Source organism: Elephantulus edwardii, unplaced genomic scaffold (genome assembly GCF_000299155.1).
Source record: "Elephantulus edwardii isolate Elephantulus edwardi_28Jun2011 unplaced genomic scaffold, EleEdw1.0 scaffold00002, whole genome shotgun sequence".
Classification (NCBI taxonomy): domain Eukaryota; kingdom Metazoa; phylum Chordata; class Mammalia; order Macroscelidea; family Macroscelididae; genus Elephantulus; species Elephantulus edwardii.
The window spans coordinates 9,640,729-9,661,007 of NW_006399752.1; the positions used below are offsets into that span (position 1 = coordinate 9,640,729).

General features: G+C 38.6%; 1 protein-coding gene across 1 annotated transcript in view; it reads left to right on the forward strand.

The window, feature by feature from the left end:
* Positions 1 to 20,279, forward strand: part of TBC1D32 (TBC1 domain family, member 32) — a 319,433-nt gene that overhangs the window by 11,987 nt on the left and 287,167 nt on the right. Inside the window, exon 3 of the mRNA XM_006878990.1 lies at positions 10,490 to 10,667. Within this exon, the coding sequence (XP_006879052.1) occupies positions 10,490 to 10,667 (178 nt within the window). The remainder of the gene's footprint in view (positions 1 to 10,489; positions 10,668 to 20,279) is intronic.

A 20,279-nucleotide genomic window follows, 5' to 3' on the forward strand; every position in this document is an offset into this window, starting at 1 on the left:
TAATAATAATGAGAAGAATTTATAACTATATTTCCCAATTTAAAAAAATCATTTAAAACATTCTGCTTTTACAAAAGACCTATATTAATATTCATTTTTGTAACATAAAGAAATCCAAAGAGAATTTTACCTTTTACCAGAAAGTTGAAAAACTAAGCTATTATTCTTTATTTGTTTTGTGGTGAGTGGTTAAAGAGACAGTGTATGACCCCTGCAGTGAGAGTATCGATACCAAGCTTTTTCCCAGGACGCTATACTAAGTGTTTTATTGTCATGCCACTATAGCTTTGAATTTTATCTGTGAATACTATATGTTAGTGAATGTCATTTAAAATTTTTAAATGGGTGGATTATTTTTTTTTAGGGTTGGGAGTGCTTATTATTTCCCCCCTGTATGGATTAATGGTAATTGTATCTTCACTTTATGCTATTTCAATTTATGAAAAATTTCATGAAGACATTCTACTTTCAGATATTGGAAGTAGCCTTATTACTCATATGATGAGTAGACTACTTACCATATTAATTTCAGTAATAATTGATATGAGATTTATTTACTAAACTTTAGAGCATCTTTTTTTTTTTTTTGTACTAGTCTGTGTTAGAACTACTTAGATTATGACCAAGGTAAGTCTGATTAAAGCCATGGTTTTTCTGATCACTTCTATGCATCTGAGAGCTGGAAAATGAATAGGGATGACAAAAGGATTGATACCTTTGCATTGTGGTGTGGGAGAAGAACACTGAATATCCATCCCATGGACTCCCAAAAGAACAAATATATCTGTATCATCTATATATCTATATTTATGTCTATGTCTATGTCTGTGTCTGTGTCTGTGTCTATACCTATGTCTATGTCTATGTCTATGTCTATGTCTATGTCTATGTCTATGTCTATGTCTCTCTCTCTATCTATCTTGGAGAGAGTGCAGCCAGAGTGCTCTTTGGAGGCAAGAATGATGAGGCTTTGCCTTACATAGTTTGGTAATGTTGCTAGGACGAGCTATTCCTTTGAGAAGGACATCGTGCTAGGAAGGATGGAGGGTCACTGAAAGAGAGGGAGATCCTCAAACCAGGTGGATTGACACAGTGACTGCTGCAATGGGCATTAGTGTGTCAGGAGGTGAGAGGATGGCACAGGATAGGACAGAGTTCATTTCTTCTGTTCATAGGGTTGCTATGAGTCGTACTCAACTCAGTGGCACTTAACAACAACAACAACAACAACAACAACTACAACACCTCACTAGTATAGTACTCCTTGTCAGTAATCAACTGTCTTTTTATCGGAAATTTTGCATTTAAACCAAGGTAAAATAATCTGCTGATAATTTTGTGCATTAATGACATGCCTGGCAATAATGAATACTGAAGTGTGAGGTGAAAGTAGAACTGACTGGTGTGTAAGGTTATGTGTCAAATGACCTGGATTGAGATTCTCTGTGGTTGAGCAGTTATGTACTGTTGTAATTTAGCAGTTATGTAATAATATAGCTTTGTAGTTAATGTAATTTGTTACTGTTATGTGCCAGTGAATTGCCTGTGACTCACAGTGGCACTGTGAACAGTAGCTCTGAAAATTGCCCTATCCTACACCAACCTCAACTTCTTTGACACCTCTCACTCCACTGACACTGTCATTGTGTCTATCCATTTCATCCAGGGTTGTCTTTTTTAGCGCTGACCTTCTACTCTTCTGAGCATGATATTCTTCTTCAAGGACTGTTCCCTCTTGGAGACATGCTCAATGCATTGGAGACAGATCTTCAAAATCCTAGCCTCCAGGTAGCAAACTGGTTTCCCCCTCTATGGGACACACTCATATGTTCTTTTGACAGTCAATGCTGTGTTCAGTACACTTCTCCAGAATGACAGATCAAAGGAATTAGTTCTTTTCCAGCTCTCGGATGCATAGCAAGCATTTGAGAAGACCATGGCCTAGATCATATACACCTTAGTCTATAGACTGACATCGTTGCTCTTTAGCTCTCTGGAGAGATCCTTGACATCAGATTTTCCCAGTGCAACTCGTCTTTTGACTTCTGGCCATTGGTGCCGAGAGTGTTGATTATATTGAGAAGTTACCTCATGGCATAAGCATCCTTTTTGTGATCTGTTGCCGTCTTCTTTAATTTTAACATAATAACAATTTTCATGTCATGACTTGGTCTTTGGAACCCAACTTGATAATACTGATAAGTAAGAAATAGGTATATTTCATCCTAGATTTATTTTTTTTTTTAGCTTTTTCAAAACTACTGTGACAATCATTCTAGTTCATATGTCTCAGTATTGAGAGTCTGACTCTTTAGGGTTTTGTGTGTTGTTATAAAAAGAGGGATATCAGCATAGGGAAGCCATATTTGATCTCTTCTTACTCCACAAAAACAAACTGACCATATCAATAGTATCCACTAAACAAAACCAATTCCTGTGAAATCTGACATGTCTCCCAAGCTCCCACCTTTACTTACTTGTACCGATTCCAACACCAGTCCTACCGGCTCTGCTGGATCCAAAACCATTGCAGTAAGCTCACACATTATACAGAATCATGCTCATGATTATGGAGTATATTAAGGCAGTTAACAGGATAAAGTTTCTAGGATGGTTATAGGAATATAGTCTCAGTCAGGAAAGCTTCTGAAGCATGCTCACAGGCCCGTCAGCCTTGAGCCTTGTGGCTATAGACCAGTGTTAAAAAACTTTCTTAGTTCTCTCAGCTGTGGCTTCTCATTTCAGCAAGTTGGGCAAAGGCTTTTGCTTCTGGTTCTAGAGGGTAGCATTCCCCAAGTTAGCTCTTTCCCATGTTGGGTCTCTGGTTCTCAGCTGCTGCTGCTTCTCTCCTAGAGATATGGCTGGTGCGACAATCTCTGGCTCCTGAAGGGTATGCCTTGCATTCTCTGCTTACTCTTTGTTCATGCTGAGATTTTCAAATTCTGCTGTTGAATCTGCTCAATTTATTGGCAAGACTAGCCAGTCTCTTTGTGAATAGACTAACACGTCGTATTCACATGTCTTTCCTGTCTATGTGACCAAGTCATAGTCAGTCAATGGATAGGAAAACTATTTTGAAGATGGATGGTGAAGAGATTGAGATTGTTCACACCTTTAGTCAGCTTGGCTCCACATTCAGCACTCTCAGCACCAGTAGCCAGGAAATGAAAAGATGTATTGCGATGGGAAAGTCTGCTGTTAGGGATCTCTCCAAAGTACTGAAGAGCAATGGTGTCTCTCTGGAGACTAAGGTGCATCTGATACATGCCATGGTCTTTGCTATCACTTGTTATGCATCAGATAGTTGGACAGTGACTAAGGAGGATAGAAGGAGAATTGATGCCTTTGAGATGTGGTGCTGGAGAAGAGTATTGAGGGTACCGTGGACTGCTAAGAAAACAAACAGATTTATCCTGGAAAGGGTCAAACCGGGTGGCTCCTTGGAGGCAAAGATTCTGAGGCTCCATCTAACACACTTTGGACATGTTGTGAGGAGGGCCCGGTCCTTGGAGAGGGACATCATGCTTGGTAGGGTGGAGGGACAGCGCAGGAGGGGAAGAACCTCTATGAGGTGAATTGATTCAGTGACTGGGGTAATCGGGTGTATTGCAGACGGTGCAATTGGCACGGTACAGAGCAGAGTTTAGGGCTGTTGTACATAGGGTCGCTATGAGTTGTAAGCGACTCGACGGCACATAATGACAACAACAAACAACAACATTCCCAATAATGTGAGATCTCTAAGGAGCATCCTGATTGCATTTTTTTTCTAAGACGTATTTGATGTGTTTGTTTGTTATATTGGCATGGGATGTTCAGTACTTTTCTCTAAAACCATAATTCAAAGACATTGATGCTCCTAACATTCTGACTTATTGTCAAACTTTCAGATGCATAGAATGTATTGGAAAAAGACCATGGCTTGGATTAGGTACATCTTAGTCTAAATGTACATCTTTGCTCTTTAGCACTTTGGAGAGGTAATTCACAGCATATTTTCCCAATGTAGCACATCTGTTGATTTCTTGACTGCTTGTACTAAGGATGTTGAATATGCATCCAAGTTAGATGAAATCCTTGACAACTTCAGTCTTTATCATAATACTACTGATTGGTCAAGTGTTGGCGATTTTTGTTTTCATGACGTTGAGGTATAATTCTTACTGAAGGCTGTAGTCTTTGGCCTTCTACAGCAAGTATTTCAAATCCTCTTCCCTGTCTGCATGGTTGTGATCACTTCATAATGCAGATTGTTGAGGAGTCTTCCTCCATTGCTGATTCCACAATCTTTTTCATATAATCCAGTTTTGTAAATGATTTTCTCAAGATGCACATCAAATGCTTCATGACTCCAGAATATGGTGAGAATAGTTTTTTTAACATGGATTCAGGTTGAGAAGGGGCCATGGCACAAAGGGTATCATTACTATTGCCAGATGGATCTTGGTTGAAGTCAGAATCAGAAGGATGCTTATTTGTTTTAATGACTGTGCGAAGACATTTGAGTGTTTAGATTATAATAACTTCTGGATAACATTGAGAAGGATGGGAATCTCAGAACACTTGACTGTGCTCATGTGAAACCTATTCCTAAACCAAGAAGCTGCTATTGGAACAGAACAAGGGAAAACAAAATGGTTTAAAGTTAAGAAAGTGTGCATCAGGGTTCTATCTTTTCTCCATACCTATTCTGTGTACCGATACCATACATATAGTACTATATATGCTACCATCACAGCCAATGTCAAATGGCTTTTGGCTGAAAGCAGAAAATTCCAGAGGAATATATTTTTGTATTTCATTGAATATGCCAAGACTGGGCCAATTACAGCAATTTGTGGCCAACCTAGAAGAATGGGAGTTCCAGAACACTTGATTATGCCCATGTGAAACCTATACTTGGACCAGAAAGCAGTCATCAGAACAATACAAGGAAACGCTGCATGGTTCAAAAATCACTAAAGGAGTGCATCAGACTAGAGTTCATGAGATTTTGAATTTCTGTTTTGTATTTCCTACTTTCGATCAGGATTTTTTTACAAAATCATTAATCAAGTTATTCATTATTGGTAGCTAGATCAATCTACAATATGGATTGAGGCTCATTGTCAAGAAGACAAAGATTCTCACCACTGGACCAATTGGCAGCATCAGGATGGATGGTGAAGAGATTGAGATTGTACACAGCTTTAGTTTGCTTGGCTCCACAGTTAACACTCTTGGCACCAGCAGCCAGGAAATTAAAAGATGCATTGCCATGGGAAAGTCTGCTGTTAGGGACCTCTCCAAAGTGCTGAAGAGCAATGGCGTCTCTCTGGAGACTAAGGTGCGTCTGATACAGGCCATGGTTTTTGCAATCACTTGTTATGCATCAGAGAGTTGGACAATGACCAAGGAGGATAGAAGGAGAAATGATGCCTTTGAGCTGTGGTGCTGGAGAAGAGTGTTGAGAATACCATGGACTGCTAGGAAAACAAACAGATTTGTCCTGGAAAGGGTTAAACTGGGTGGCTCCTTGGAGGCAAGGATTCTGAGGCTCCGCCTAACTTACTTTGGACATGTTGTGAGGAGAGACCGGTCCTTAGAGAGGGACATCATGCTTGGGAGGGTGGAGGGACGGCGCAGGAGAGGAAGGCCCTCTAGGAGGTGGATTGATTCAGTGACTGGGGTAATCCGATGGGTGTGTCAGAGACAGTGCGATTGGCACAGGACAGAGCAGAGTTTAGGGCTGTTGTACATAGGGTCGCTATGAGTCGCAGGCGACTCGACAGCACATAACAACAACAACAGATACCATCCATCCCTTATCTCATAATGATGGATGTGGTTGTCCACAGAAATAATTAGTCAGAGAATCTAAGTTGTTGTTTTTATGTACATCGCGTCAGAACTGACTCCTAGTTGACCCTCTCCAGTTTTCAGGACCAGTAAATGGCAAGACTAAATGAAAGATTAGCTATCCTTCTTCTCTGGAGCAGCTGGTGCTTCCTCACATACTCTCCATTCTACTCCTGTTCTGACTCTTCTTCATCTGTTGTTCTAGATGAAAAGAGACTCCTTATTGTGCCTTAGATGACCATTTGTATGCCTTAAGACCCCAGGAGGGGGGTGACAAATGAGGAGATATAACATAAGCACTAATTATTAATTTTGACCAATTAACTTGATAGTCTTATCATAACCTTAACCTTCTAAACCAAGGAAACAAATCTGTGAAGGTGTTATTTGTATAGCAAGAAGCTTCAACAGATTATTTTTTTAATGGTTGTAAATATACTTATTAAATGACTTTTGCCAATTCTCCATGTTACAGGTATGTAAACTTGTATAGGTTGTGTTGTTGTTATTGTTGTGTGCCATAGAGTCAGAACCAATCCAGAGCTGATCCTGTAGTGGGTTTTCAGAGACAGTTAATTATAAGGGAGGAGATTGATTACCCATCCTTCTCCTGTGGAGCAGCTGGTGGCCTTGAATTGAGTGCCTTCAGAATTGCCGCTTAGCTTCTTGCCATTAGGCCACCAGAGCCTGTAATATAACCTATTATATAGGGAGCTCTGGTGGCCTAGTGGTAAGAGGCTGTGTATGGCACCCATTGCTGCAGTCTCTATGTCAGACTCTCTGCTTGAGGGTCTTCCTCTCTTTTGCTGACTTTCCACCGTTCCAACCAGGATAGTCCTTTCCAAGGAATAGCCTCTCCTAACAACATGCTCAAAGTATGTGAGAAGCAGCCTTGTCATCTTTTGTCTCCAAGGAGCACTCTGGTTGCATTTTCTCCAACACATATATCCCTGTTTTTCTGGGATATTCAGTACTCTTCTCCAACACCATAGCTTAAAGGCATCAATTATTCTCTGTCGTCCTTATTCATTATACAGCTTTCAGATCATTATTCCTCAATAATTTGGAGATGTCCCTGACTACAGATGTTTCCAGTGTAATACTTGATCTCCTGACTGCTGGTACCAAAGGTGTTGATTAAGAATCCAAATAAGATGAAGTCATTGTTTCAGTATTTTTTTTTTCCTATCATGAGTTTGCCTATGGGGCCAGTGGTGAGAATTTTTTTTTATGTAGAAGTGTAATCCACATTGAAGGCTGTAGTCTTTAATCTTGTGCAGCAAGCACTCTAAGTCCTTGTGACTTTTGGCAAGCAAAGTTGTTATGTACACAGGTTGTTGATGAGTCTTCCTTTGATCCTGATGCCACATTCTTCTTCATAGATTCTCTCTTCTCAAATAATTTGCACATCATGCAGTGTGAATAGGTATTGAGAGAGGATACAACTGTAAAGAGAGCAAGGACCACATAGGGGCACCATATCTGACTATACTCTCTTCACCGAGGGGACCGTCTTTGTTCACAGCATCAGTAACACAAAGCCAATACCCATGAGGCCAAATATGCTCTCATGCTCCCATGCCTCATCTCTACACGAGTCTCACTGTTTTGCTTGGTCCAAAATCTGATGTGACAGCTCATAGATCACACAGGACCTTATAAGGGGGGTCAAGACGGTATAATCCATATTACTAACCCAGTGTAGTCAAGACACCTCCAGAAATGTGCACACAGGCACCTCAGCCTCAAACCTTATGACTCTAAGTGTCTCCAAGTTCTCAGTCCTGCCAATATGCTTCCCTTTCTAACTGTCCAACAAAATTCTCAGACCTGCCAGTATTGGCTTCTCCCCATCCCCAAAGTCCCATCTTAAGTAAATTCTCTACTTCTGTCATGGCTACTGCTACTACCCTGAAACGTGTTCTGCATGTTTCTGCTTTTTTACTGGGTTGGAGAAGGTCTTTTTCTTTGGCTGGGAAGAATTCTGATTTTCTAGCTAAAGTTATTTGACTTATTGGTGAGACTAGCCAATCCTTTTAAAGGTTGTTGAGATTGGCCAATCCTATTGTGGAATGGTAGATTGCCAGACCCTTGTATATAAGTTAACGTGCCGATTCACTTATTCCCACTCATCTACATAGCAAAGTCAGGTTATTGCTGGGAAAGTCATAAAGATAAATTCTGAAAAAACCCTGATGCACACCTTTGTTAATTTAAACCATTTAGCATTCCTTGCTCAGTTTGTCTCTTGGTCTAGGTATAAGTTCTATATGCACATAATCAAGTGTTCTGGCATTCGCATTCTTCTCAATGTTAGCCAAATTAGGATCCACTCAGTCAAGTGCCTTTGCATAGTCTATAAAAGACACAGACATTCTTCTGGTATTCTCTGCTTTCAGCCAGGGTCTATCTGACATTGTTGTTGTGTACTGGAGAGTTGGAATAGACACATAGCAGACCCTCTAGTGGGTTTTCACAGACAGTTAATCACGTGGAAGGAGATTGCCTCTCTTTCTTCTGCAGAGCAGCTGGTGGCCTTGGACCACATGTCTTTGTGATTGCAGTGCAGCTTCTTGCCACTAGGCCTTCAGAGCTCCCTCCATCATTAGCAATGATATTCCTGGTGCCATGGTCTCTTCTAAATCCAGGTAGTACTTCTCCAGTTCTCTAGGTACTTTACTAGCTTTTTTTGAATGATCTTCAACAGTAATTTGCTTGCATGTGACTTTATGATATTATTCAATAATTTCCATATTCTGTTGGATGACTTTTCTTTGGTCTGGGAACAAATACGGATTTCTTCCAGTAAGTCAGCCAGGGAGCTGTCCTCCAAATCTGGCTTCAGCTGATTAACGTGTCCAGTACTGCATCTATTAATTGAATATGTTAATTGCTATCCTATTGATTACTTGGGCCTTATATTTTGCAAATCCTTTCAGTGCAGCTTGAACTTCTTTCTTCATTGTCATTGGCTTCTTATTGTGTGGTACTTCATGAAATATTTCAGTGTAGGCCAAATTCTTTTCGGTTCACTTATTCTGTCTATTCCTTTCATCTTCTTTTGGTGCTTCCTGGATCATTCAAGACTTTTATCCATACCATCATCTCTCAGTATTGCAACTTGAAGCTTAAATTTGATGCTTCCTCATAAAACTGAACATAGAAATTCTGTATGACCCAGCTATTCCATTAATTAGAATATACTTTGAGAAAATAAGAACTGAGGCACAAACTGAGATTTAAACACCTGTGTTCATAGCAGCATTATTCACCATCGCAAGAACATGGAGACAGCCCAGATGTCCAACCACAAACAGATGGATTGAGAAATTGTGGTACATTCACACACTGAAATACTATGCAGCACACAAGAGAAATGATTTTATAAATCATTACCTAACTTGGGAGGGACTGGAGAGTGTTATGCTGAGTGAACTAATTTAGTCCCACAAGGATAAATATTGTATAAAACCTTTATTGTAGAATGAGTATAAGGATCCAAGAGGTGTGGGAAAAGGGTGGAAGCAGAGGGAGGAGGATGTGCAAAGGGAGGGGGAGAGTAATCATGGGGTTGTGCAATTTGATAGGTGGGGGGTGAGGGAAATTGAAAAGATTTGTTCTTGAAAACAATGTATTCAAATTTTGTAAATAAATGTAGAAAATAAAAAAGAAAAAAAAACCACACCCAGAAAAAAAAAAAAAGAAATTCCAAGTGAGTTCTTTCCTTTTTATTCTCCAATTTTAGCACTCTGCCTGGTCTGTTTTAAAACTTTTCAGTGTCTTCTACAGTTGCTCTTTGAAATCTTCTGTTCAACTATTTTAGTTCAGTATCTCTTCTTTTTGTTTTGGCTTCTTAACACTCTAGTGCAATTTGCACAATTTCTTCAGACTTCCATTTTGGCTTTTTCCTTCTCCTATGTATTTGTAATGACCATTTGCTCTGTTAATGCATATTATCCTTGATGCCATCTTACGGCTCATCTTATCTTCAATCATTAGTATTCAAAGTTTCAAATCTATGCTTAAGGTGATTTTTAAATTCAGGTAGGAGAGACTTAAGATATTGGTTCTCATGGACTTAACTTTAATTTAGAATCGCCCAGCTGATTCATGGGAGAAGCCTGAGCAATGTCCTCTCATGTGGTTTATAGCTCTGAAACCTGCTTGACGATCAGATCTGAGTTGGTTCTGACTTGATCACAATGACTGAGTGAGAAGTCTGATTTTTTTTTTACTTTGTCTTTTGCTGTTTATGATTTTGTTATTAGATAATTCATTGTCAAAATGTGGGTCTGACAGCATTGCTTATGCTTGTTCTAAAAATTTTATGGTTTTAGTTTGCATATTTGGGTTCTTAATACATTCAGAATTTGTTTCCATGTACATTGTGGACAAAGATTCTGTTTCATCTTTCTGCATGTAAAAATCCAGTTTTCTAGCACCATATATTTCCTTACTGAATCGATATAGCACCTTGTAAAAAATCAGTTGACCATGAATGTCTATGTTTATATCTGTACTCTTGGTTTCTTAGAGTTTTGTTCTTTCTTAGCGACTTCTCTGTTTCATAGAGAATATAATTATAATTTAGTTGACTGTTTAAATTTATGCTGATAGACTTTCTCTTACTAGCACTACTGTTGATTTAAAGGTACAAAGAGATGATGCATTACCTAAAGAACATCATGATGGCAGTGGTGGAATCTATGATTAACAAGTTTGAAGAAGATGAACTACGATTTCAAGAGAGGCAGAAAAAAATCCAGAAGGAGAAAAGCAATAGTTACTGCACAGACAATTGCTCTGATAGTGACTCATCATTTAACCAGGTATGTTGATTCTTTTGAAATTTATGTCTTGAAATCATGTTTAATAATTACTAGATTCTGCAGATTCTTTTTTAATTAGATTTTTTCCTTCTGTTTTTAATTTTTAAGAGTCAAAAGAAAAATAATAAAATAACATATTAAAGTTCTAGATTATAAAGTAACAGGTATTTATATGCTCATAATTGTTTATATTTGAGGTAAATTTCATTGTGATAAGCAAATAAACTGATGGACTTTGAAATTTTAACAAATATTAGAAAAAATAAAGGTGCTTAAGAAAAAAGACAAAAATACTTGAATAAGAAATGAAAGAGATGACATTATAACAGAGCCAGCTGTAATTAAAGTTATAATAACAGAATATTATGGAAAGCTATAATCCAATAAATTTCAAAACATAGAGGAAATGGACAAATTCCTAGAAGCCTACACCCTCTCAAAATTGACACGGATAAAAGTAGAACACTTGAACAGACCCATCATAAAAGAATAGAAATTATAAAACAACTCCCCTTACCTCTTTCAAACAAAAAGTCCAGTCCAGACAGGTTTATGGTGAATTGTATGAAATATTCAGAGAAGATCTCTATCACCAACTCTACTTTTTTTTTAAAAGAAAAGAAAAAGAAGGAACACTCCCACAACCATTCTATGAAGCAAGCATGATCCTAATACCAAAACCAGGTAAAGACATCATCACAAAAGAAAACTATGAGCCAGTAACTCTCATGAACATAGACACAAAAATCCTTAACAGAATTCTGGTCAGTGGGATCTAACAGTATATTTAAAAAAAAGATCATCACAATCAAGTGGAATTCTTAATAGGGATGCAACATAAGAAAAACAGTAAATGTAGTTCATTACATTAAAGCAAATAACAAGGGCTATATGATCCTATCAATTGATGCAGAAAAGGCCTTTGACAAAATTCAACACCCTTTCCTGATTAAAACATTCAGCAAAGTAGAAATAGAGGGGAATTTCCTTAACATAGTGAAAAGCATATATGCAAAACCAAAAAGCCAACATCATTCTCAGAATTCTTTAAACACATTCCCGTTGCAAACAGGGACCAGGAAAGGATGCCAACCATCAGGACTCCTACTCAAAATTGTATTGAAAGTTCTTTCTAGGTATATAATGTGAGACAAGGAAATAAGAAGCATCCGAACTGGCATATGGTGAAACTGTTGCTATATGCAGATCATATGGTAATGTACACAGAAAACCCAAAAGACTCAACAAAAACCTAGTAGACCAATGTAGTAGAATGATGAGATATATGATCAATGTAAAGAAATCAATTGGATTTTTCTACAGCAGCAAGGAAAGCACAGAAAAGGAAATAAAAAATACTATAATAGTCAACCACAAGATGAAATACTTCGGAATAAACCTAACTAGAGACATAGAAGATTCATATAAGGGAAATTACAAAAGACTACTATACAAAAACAGTAAGATACCAGACTGAGAGGAAAAATATTCCCTATTCATGGATAGAAAGACTGAACATTGTGAAAATGAGAACCTTGCCAAAAATAATCTCCATGGTTATGGCAATTCCAATACAGAAAACAAATTCTTTAAGGAGATAGAAAGTACGATTTCCAGTTTCATATGGAAAAGAAAGAGACCCAGAATAAGTAAAGCTCTTGTCGGGGAAAAAAAATGATGTAGGAGGCATTCGGATCTTAGCTGAAAGCAGAGAATACCAGAAGAATGTCTGTCTGTGTTTCATTGATTATGCAGAGGCATTTGACTGCGTGAATCATAACAAACTGTGGCTGACTCTGAGAAGAATGGGAATCCCAGGACATTTAATCGTGCTAATGCGAAACCTATACTTGGACCAAGAGGCAGTCGTCAGAACAGAGCAGGGCAATACTGCATGGTTCAAAATTGGGAAGGGTGTACGCCAGGGATGTGTCCTATCTCCATACCTTTTCAACCTGTATACAGAGCAGATTATCCGAAAGGCTGGGCTCTATGAGGAGAAGCGTGGTGTTAGGATTGGTGGACGATCTATCAACGATCTGCATTATGCAGATGACACAACTTTGCTCGCTGAACCTGAAGAAGACGTCATGCACTTACTGCAGAGGGTCAAGGACTGCAGCCTTCAATATGGACTGAGGCTCAATGTCAAGAAGACAATAATTACCACCACCGGACCAATCGGTAGCATCAGGATGGATGGTGAAGAGATTGAGAGTGTTCACAGCTTCAGTTTGCTCGGCTCCACGGTCAACGCTCTTGGCACCAGTAGCCAGGAAATAAAAAAAAGTATTGTGATGGGAAAGTCTGTGGTTAGGGACCTCTCTAAAGTACTCAAAAGCAACGGTGTCTCTCTGGAGACTAAGGTGCGCCTGATACAGGCCATGGTTTTTGCAGTCACTTGTTATGCATCAGAGAGTTGGACAATGACTAGGGAGGATAGAAGGAGAATTGATTCCTTTGAGCTGTGGTGCTGGAGAAGAGTATTGAATGTACCATAGACTGCCAAGAAAACAAACAGATTCATCCTGAGAGGGTTAAACCAGGCTGCTCCTTGGAGGCAAGGATTCTGGGGCTTCATCTGACATACTTTGGACATGTTGTAAGGAGAGACAGGTCTTTAGAGAGGGACATCATGCTGGGTAGAGTAGAGGGACAGTGCAGGAGGGGAATACCCTCTATGAGGTGGATTATGGGTGTATCAGAGGCAGTGAGATTCGCAGGTGATAGAGCACGGTTTAGGGCTGTTGTACATAGGGTCGCTATGAGTCGCAAATGACTCGACGGCACACAACAACAACAACAACAGGAGGCATTTCGCTCCCTGATCTCAAAACCTACTAAGTAGCTGTAGTAATCAAAACAGCATGATATTGGTATAATGATTGACATTTAACCAATAGAATAGAATCAGACACCCAGAAGGAAATAAAACCCATTAAATGGAAAATGGCAACCTCTAACAAATAGTGCTGACATAATTGGACAGATAGTTAAAAAAAAACCTGAAACAGGATCCATGTTCCAGACCACACACACACACAAAAACAACTCAAAAGTGTGTGTAGACTAAAACTCCAAACCATAAAGATCATAAGAGACAAATGAGAACAAATTTAGAAGCTCATAGCCTGAAAACTTGTAAAAATGCATAGTTGGGAGGAGTTAAAATCAATGAATGGGACCTCCTTAAAATACAATCTTTTTGTGCATCAAAAACTTTTCCCAGTAGGGTGGAAAAAAAATCCCATAGACCTGAAAAAAAGTTTGGCAATGATATCTCAGACAAGGTTCTCAGAAGGATATTTACAGAATATTACAGGGCTTTCATAAGAAAAAGACTGATAACTCAATCACAAAATGGGCAAAAGACATGAAAAGATTCTTCATTAAGGAGATCATATGGATGGCTAACAAACACATGAAGAAATGTTCAAAATCACTAGAATTTAGAAGGATGCAAATCAGAACAACAATGAAATACTGTTTCACTCCAGCAGCAGGAGCAAATTTAACAAGACAGCCAACAATAAGCATTGAAGAAGATGCAGGGGCGTTGAAACTCTTATGTATTTCTGGTGGGATTGTAAAATGGTATAACCATATTGAAGGCAGTTTGGTATTTTCTACAAAAGCTGAACGTAGAAATTCTATATACTTAGATATTCCCCTGCTAGGAATATGACCTAAGGAAATCAGAATTGAGACCCAAATGGATATATTTGTATACCTATATTCATAGCATCATTGTTCACAATAGCAAGAAAATGTAAACAGTCCAAATTCTCCTCAAATGAATGGATTGAGAAATTGTGGTACATTCACACAGTGGAGTACTATGCAGCACTAAAGAACAATGATTTTGTAAAATGGGATCATGTAGAGAATAGTGTGCTGAGTGAAATAGGTCAGTCTCACAAGGACAAATACTGCATACAACCATTATGATTAAAATGGGAGGATAATTGAGCAAGATGTGTATAAATGTAGAAAAGGGGGAAAAGAAAGGGAGAAATGAGCCACAAAAGGGGGAAAAAAGAAAATCAGTAGGATAGCAGAGGTTAGTAGGTGGATGGGGGTGTGTGGATGTGTGTGAATGAATAAGAAAGATTCAGTAGGACTTAGAGAGATGGAGTCATAATAGACATAGATCAATATTAATTAATTATATAAATTACAGTGCGTATGAATGATTATATAAAACATAGTGTACGTAAATGAAACACAGTGTGTGTGTGTGCATGTGTGTGTGTATGTTGTTGCTGTTAAGTGCCATCGAGTCGCAGGTGACTCATAGCGACCCTATGAATGAAAGTTATGGACACCGCCTGTATAACTTTTGTCCTTTCTCCAGGTTCATAGGGTTTCCAGAGGCAAGCTATTGTGGAAGTGGATGCCAGCCACTTCTGCTTCCAAGCTTGTTTTAATTGGGGAGCTCCACCAAACACTGTCGACCATGGGTAACCATTCTCACATTTGACTCTTCAGTGTCACAGTGTTTGGCTTCACAGCAACCATGAGTTATCTCTGTGCAGCAAGTGGACATAGCAGGGTTATACTACCTAGAAGAATGTTTCACAAAAAACAATTAAAGGGAGGCCTGAGGGCCGTGGAGTAGAGTCACCTACCTTTGGCTCGGGAGCATGGCTTTCTGTCCGCTAGGCCAACTGCTCTGTCTCTCTCTCTCTCTCTATCTCTGCTGTTGGTGGTGGTGGTTGTTAAGTGCTGTCGCAGGTGACTGCTAGCGATCCTGTGAATGAAAGTCCTGGATATCTGCTGTATAACTTTCGTCCTTTCTCCAGATTCATAGGGTTTCCAGGAGAAAGCTCTTGTGGAAGTAGATACCACTCCTGCTTCCAAGCTTTTATAAGTATAATATATATATATGAATGATTATATGCAAACCAAGAAAATAAATGTAAGGAAAAAAATAAGTGAGTGCAGGGATATTGATAAGTGCAGCTAAATGAAGAGGAATAGATTTGAGCTTATTTTTACTTGTTTGTTTCTTTTATTAATTCTTAAGTTAACAATTTGACATTGAAAACCACTTTCTTTATTAATTTTGTTAATATTCTTTTAAAAATACCTACAGGTTTTTTAAAAAGATATTAATAGCCTTTTATTATTATGTCTCAGTGGAAATTTTCATTTTTTTTTTAAATTCAAAAGTTCTCTTTTGTTAAGATATACTTAAACCATCTGAGAATTAAAGATTAATGAATGAAGGGGTATATAAAAAGTATTTGATACACTAAAATTAAAAGTGGGCTTTTTGGATGATCTGATTCACGCTAAGTTTTGAAATAAACCAACCTGAAGTTATCTCTGGGTTTTTTTTTTTGTTTTTTTTTTTTTAAATTTTGCCCTGATGGTCTGTGTTGGTTACCTTATCTCACTATACCTCATTTTTAGTAAAAAGACCTGTACCTGTAAAGATTACGATCTCGAGACCTCTTTGGGGCAGTTCTGTTGAATGGAATTACTAAGAGTCAGAATTAACTTGATGGTGGTGGTTGTTGTTACATGCTGTTGAGTTGCCTGCAACTCACAGCAACCCTATGTACAACAGCCCTAAACCCTGCTCTGTACCGTGCCAATCTTATTGCCTCTGACACACCTATCCCCATTAACCCAGTGACAGAATCAGCCCTCTCCTGTGCTGTCCCTCCACCATGCCAAGCATGACATCCCTCTCCAAGGACTGATCCTACCTTACAACATATCCAAAAAAAATATGTCAGACGGAGCTTCAGAATCCTTGCCTCCAAAGAGCAGCCTGGCTTCACTTTCTCCAGGACAAATTTGTTTGTTCTAGCAGTCCATGGTGTATTCAGTACTCTTCTTCAGCACCAAAGCTCAAAGGCATCAACTCTCGCTTCTATCATCTTTAGTCATTGTCCAGCTTTCTGATGCATAACAAGTAATTGCAAAAACTATGACCTGTTTCAGGCACACCTTAGTCTCCAGACTGACATTGTTGCTTCTCAGTACCTTGGAGAGGTCTTTGACAGCAGACTTTCCCAATGCAAATTGTCTTTTCATTTCCTGGCTTCTGGTACCAAGAGTGTTGATTGTAGAGCCATGTAAACTGAAGCTGTCAACAATCTCAATCTCTTCACCAACTATTATGAGGCTGCCAATTTGCCTGGTTGTGAGAATCTTTGTTTTCTTGATGTTGAGCTTCAATCAATATTGAAGGCTGCAGTCCTTGACCCTCCACAGCAAGTGCTTCAGATCCTCCTCTCTTTCAGCAAGCAGTGTTGTGTCATCTGCATAATGCAGATTGTTGATGAGTCTTCCTCCAATCCTGATGCCACACTTCTCCTCATAGAGCCCAGCCTCTTGGATAATCTGTTCTGTATATAGATTGAAAAGATATGGAGATAGAACACTTTCTTAATGCACACTCTTCCCAATTTTGAACCATGCAGTATTTCCTTGCTCTGTTCTGACAACTGTCTCCTGGTCCAACTATAATTTTCATATAAGCAGAATCAAGTGTTCTGCTATTCCCATTCTTCTCAGAGTCAGCCACAGTTTGTTGTGATCCATACAATCAAATGCCTTTGCATAGTCTGTGAGACACAGATAGACATTCCTCTGGTTTCAGCCAAGATCCATCTGACAATAGTTATAACATCCCTAGTGCCATGCCTCCTCTAAATCCATCCTGCACTTCAGGAAGTTCTTTGTTGATGTGCTGTTTCAGTCATTTTTTGGATAATCTTCAGCAGAATCTTGCTTGCACGTGGTATCAATGATATTCAATAATTTCCACACTGTCAGATCACCTTTCTTTGGAATGGGAACAAATAAAGAAAATTCAGTCAGTAGGCCAGATGGTTGTCCTCCAGATTTCTTGGTACAACTTGGTGAGCGCATCCAGGGCAGCATCTGTTTGTTTACCTGTGTCAGTCAGTATGCCATTAATTCCTGGGGACTTGTTTTTGCCAGTTCTTTCAGAGCAGCTTGAACTTCTTCCTTCATCACCATAGGTTCATCCTCGTACGTTGTTTCATGAAATTCTTCTGTATCCACCAATTCCTTTTGGTACAATGACTCTATACACTTTCCGTCTTTTAATGATTACTGGATCATTTACTGTTCTGCCAAAAGCATCTTTAAGTATTGCAACTAGAGGTTTGACTTTGGTCTTCAGTTCCTTCAGCTTGAGAAATGCTGAGCGAGTTTGGCCCTTTTGATTTTCTGACTCCAGCTAATGGGACATGAATAGAATCTACTACGTAGGGCTCATTTATGAACTTCCTCTACAAATTGTCTTAGTGGTGGTGGTGTTATGCACCATTGAGTCACCTGTGACTTATAGCGACCCTGTGTACAACAGGTCTGACACCTACCCTGTTCTGAGACAGTCTCACTGACTCCGACACACCTACCTCTTTGCCCTAGTTACTTTATCAACCCATCCAGGGTCTTTCTTCTCCAGGGTCTTTCTCTCTTGCCCTGTCTCTCCACCCTTCCAAGCATGATGTCCTTCTCTCAGGCCTGGTCTCTCCTGGCCACATGGCTAAATTATGTGAGACAGAGCTTCAGAATCCTAGCCTACAGGGAGAAACTTGGTTTTACCGTTTCCAAGAAATTTATTCGAGTTTCTTTATTTCTCATACGAATATTATTTGAACATCCACAGTAGCTACATTTCTTTAATTGGTTGCATATTCAATAGTTTATACACTTTGCAAACCAAGCATTAAAAAGAATTTGAATGTTAAGTGTTTAGGGTACATTAATGTTGAGATTTTTTGATTTGTTTTGCTATTTGAAATGCAGAATAACGTGAATATTCTTCAGCATATGTTGTAATAAAGTAGTTGGCTTGATGTCTTTGTAAAACATTATACAATATAGCTTTTTTATGTAATATTTAGACAAAAATACCGCTGACAGAGATTTTGCCATATTTTAAGATTGTAAGTGCTTTCAGTTAGAATACTTGTGATTTTAAGATGATAAATACATTTCAGATTATCAGTTCATGGTATTTTCCCCCTTCTTCTTGTAGTTTGCATCAGAATTATTTGCTAGGTGTTTATTTTCACACATGAAAATGTTTTTTATAAAAATATCATATTAAAAGTATTTCCCCAAATCACATTTATTATCACTAACATATGTGTAGTTAAACAAATCAAGTTAGCCACACATGGAGATAGGACATTGTTCTGCATTGTTAGGAGTTTTCAATGAAAGAAATATTTATAGCAATTTAAAAATCTATTAAAATAAAAAAAATTAAAGTGAAAAAAAAATTAAAATGAACATCTTGCATACTTTGGGCATATTGCTAAGACAGGTTATTCCTTGGAAAGGGACATCAAGCTAGAAAAATGGAGAGATGGTGAGAGGAAGACCCACAACCACATTAGTTGACATGATGACTGGCAGTAGACTTGAGTGTTGGAGATTGTGATGATGGTATGAGATAGGATAGTGTTCAGATTGCTTGTTCAGAGGGTCACTATGGATCATACTTGAGTTGATGGCACCCAACAACAGCAACACTAAAACTTCCAAAATAGATATATCTTGATGAAAGAGTATCCAGAGATGACTAGACCAGTCAATCCGCAGAGCATGGCCAGAAATACAAGCTGGGTCTAAAAGAGGCCATGGCACTAGGGATACAATTGCTGATGTCACATATATTTTGGCAGAGAGTACCAGAAGAACATCTGCTTGTGTTTTATCCACTATAGAAAGGCATTTGGCTGTGTGGATCACAAAAATATTGTGACTAACATTGAGGAGAATCAGAACAATACAACATACAATACTTGATTGTGCTTATGTGAAACACATACCTGGTCCAAGAAGCTGTTGTCTAAACAAAACAGGGGACACTACGTGATCCAAAATCAAGAAAGTGAGTCAGGGATGTATCTTTTCCCTAAACCTTTTCAATCTGTATGCTGAACAGATCATTTGAGAGAATGTACTTAATGAAGAAGAGTTTATAATGAGGATTTGAGGAAGACTTACCAACAACCTAACAACTTTTTTCTGCAGATGACACAGCCTTGCTTTCATTGAGGAAGACTTGAACATTTTCCTGTGGAAGATCAAGAACTGCAGCTTTCAGTATGGATTACATCTGAATATAAGTAAAAAAAAAATTCTGATACCAAGCTAATTGGCAGAAAGATGGAGAAAAGATTGAAAGGGTTAACATTTTTATGTTGCTCAAATCACTGTCAACAGCCTTGACACCAGCAGACTGGATATAAAAATAAAAAGATGAGTTATATTGAGAATATCTGCTGTCAGGTACCTCTCTAGAGTTCTAAAGAGAAATAATCACAGTCTAGAGATTAAGGTGTGCCTTATACAAGCCACGGTTCTCTCAGTTGCCTGAAAAGCAAGAAAACAAGTCTGTCTTGGAGAGGGTGAAAAAAAGTTTCTCTTTAGAGATTAGGATTTTGAAGCTTTATCTCACATACTTTGGGCATGTGGCCAGGAGGGACCAGTTCTTGGAGAAGAACATCATCCTTGGAAGGGTAGAGGAATAATCAGGAGAGGAAGACCACAGATAGGATGGATTGATAGAGTAACTGGGGCTATGGGATAGATGTGCCGGAGTCAGTGAAACTG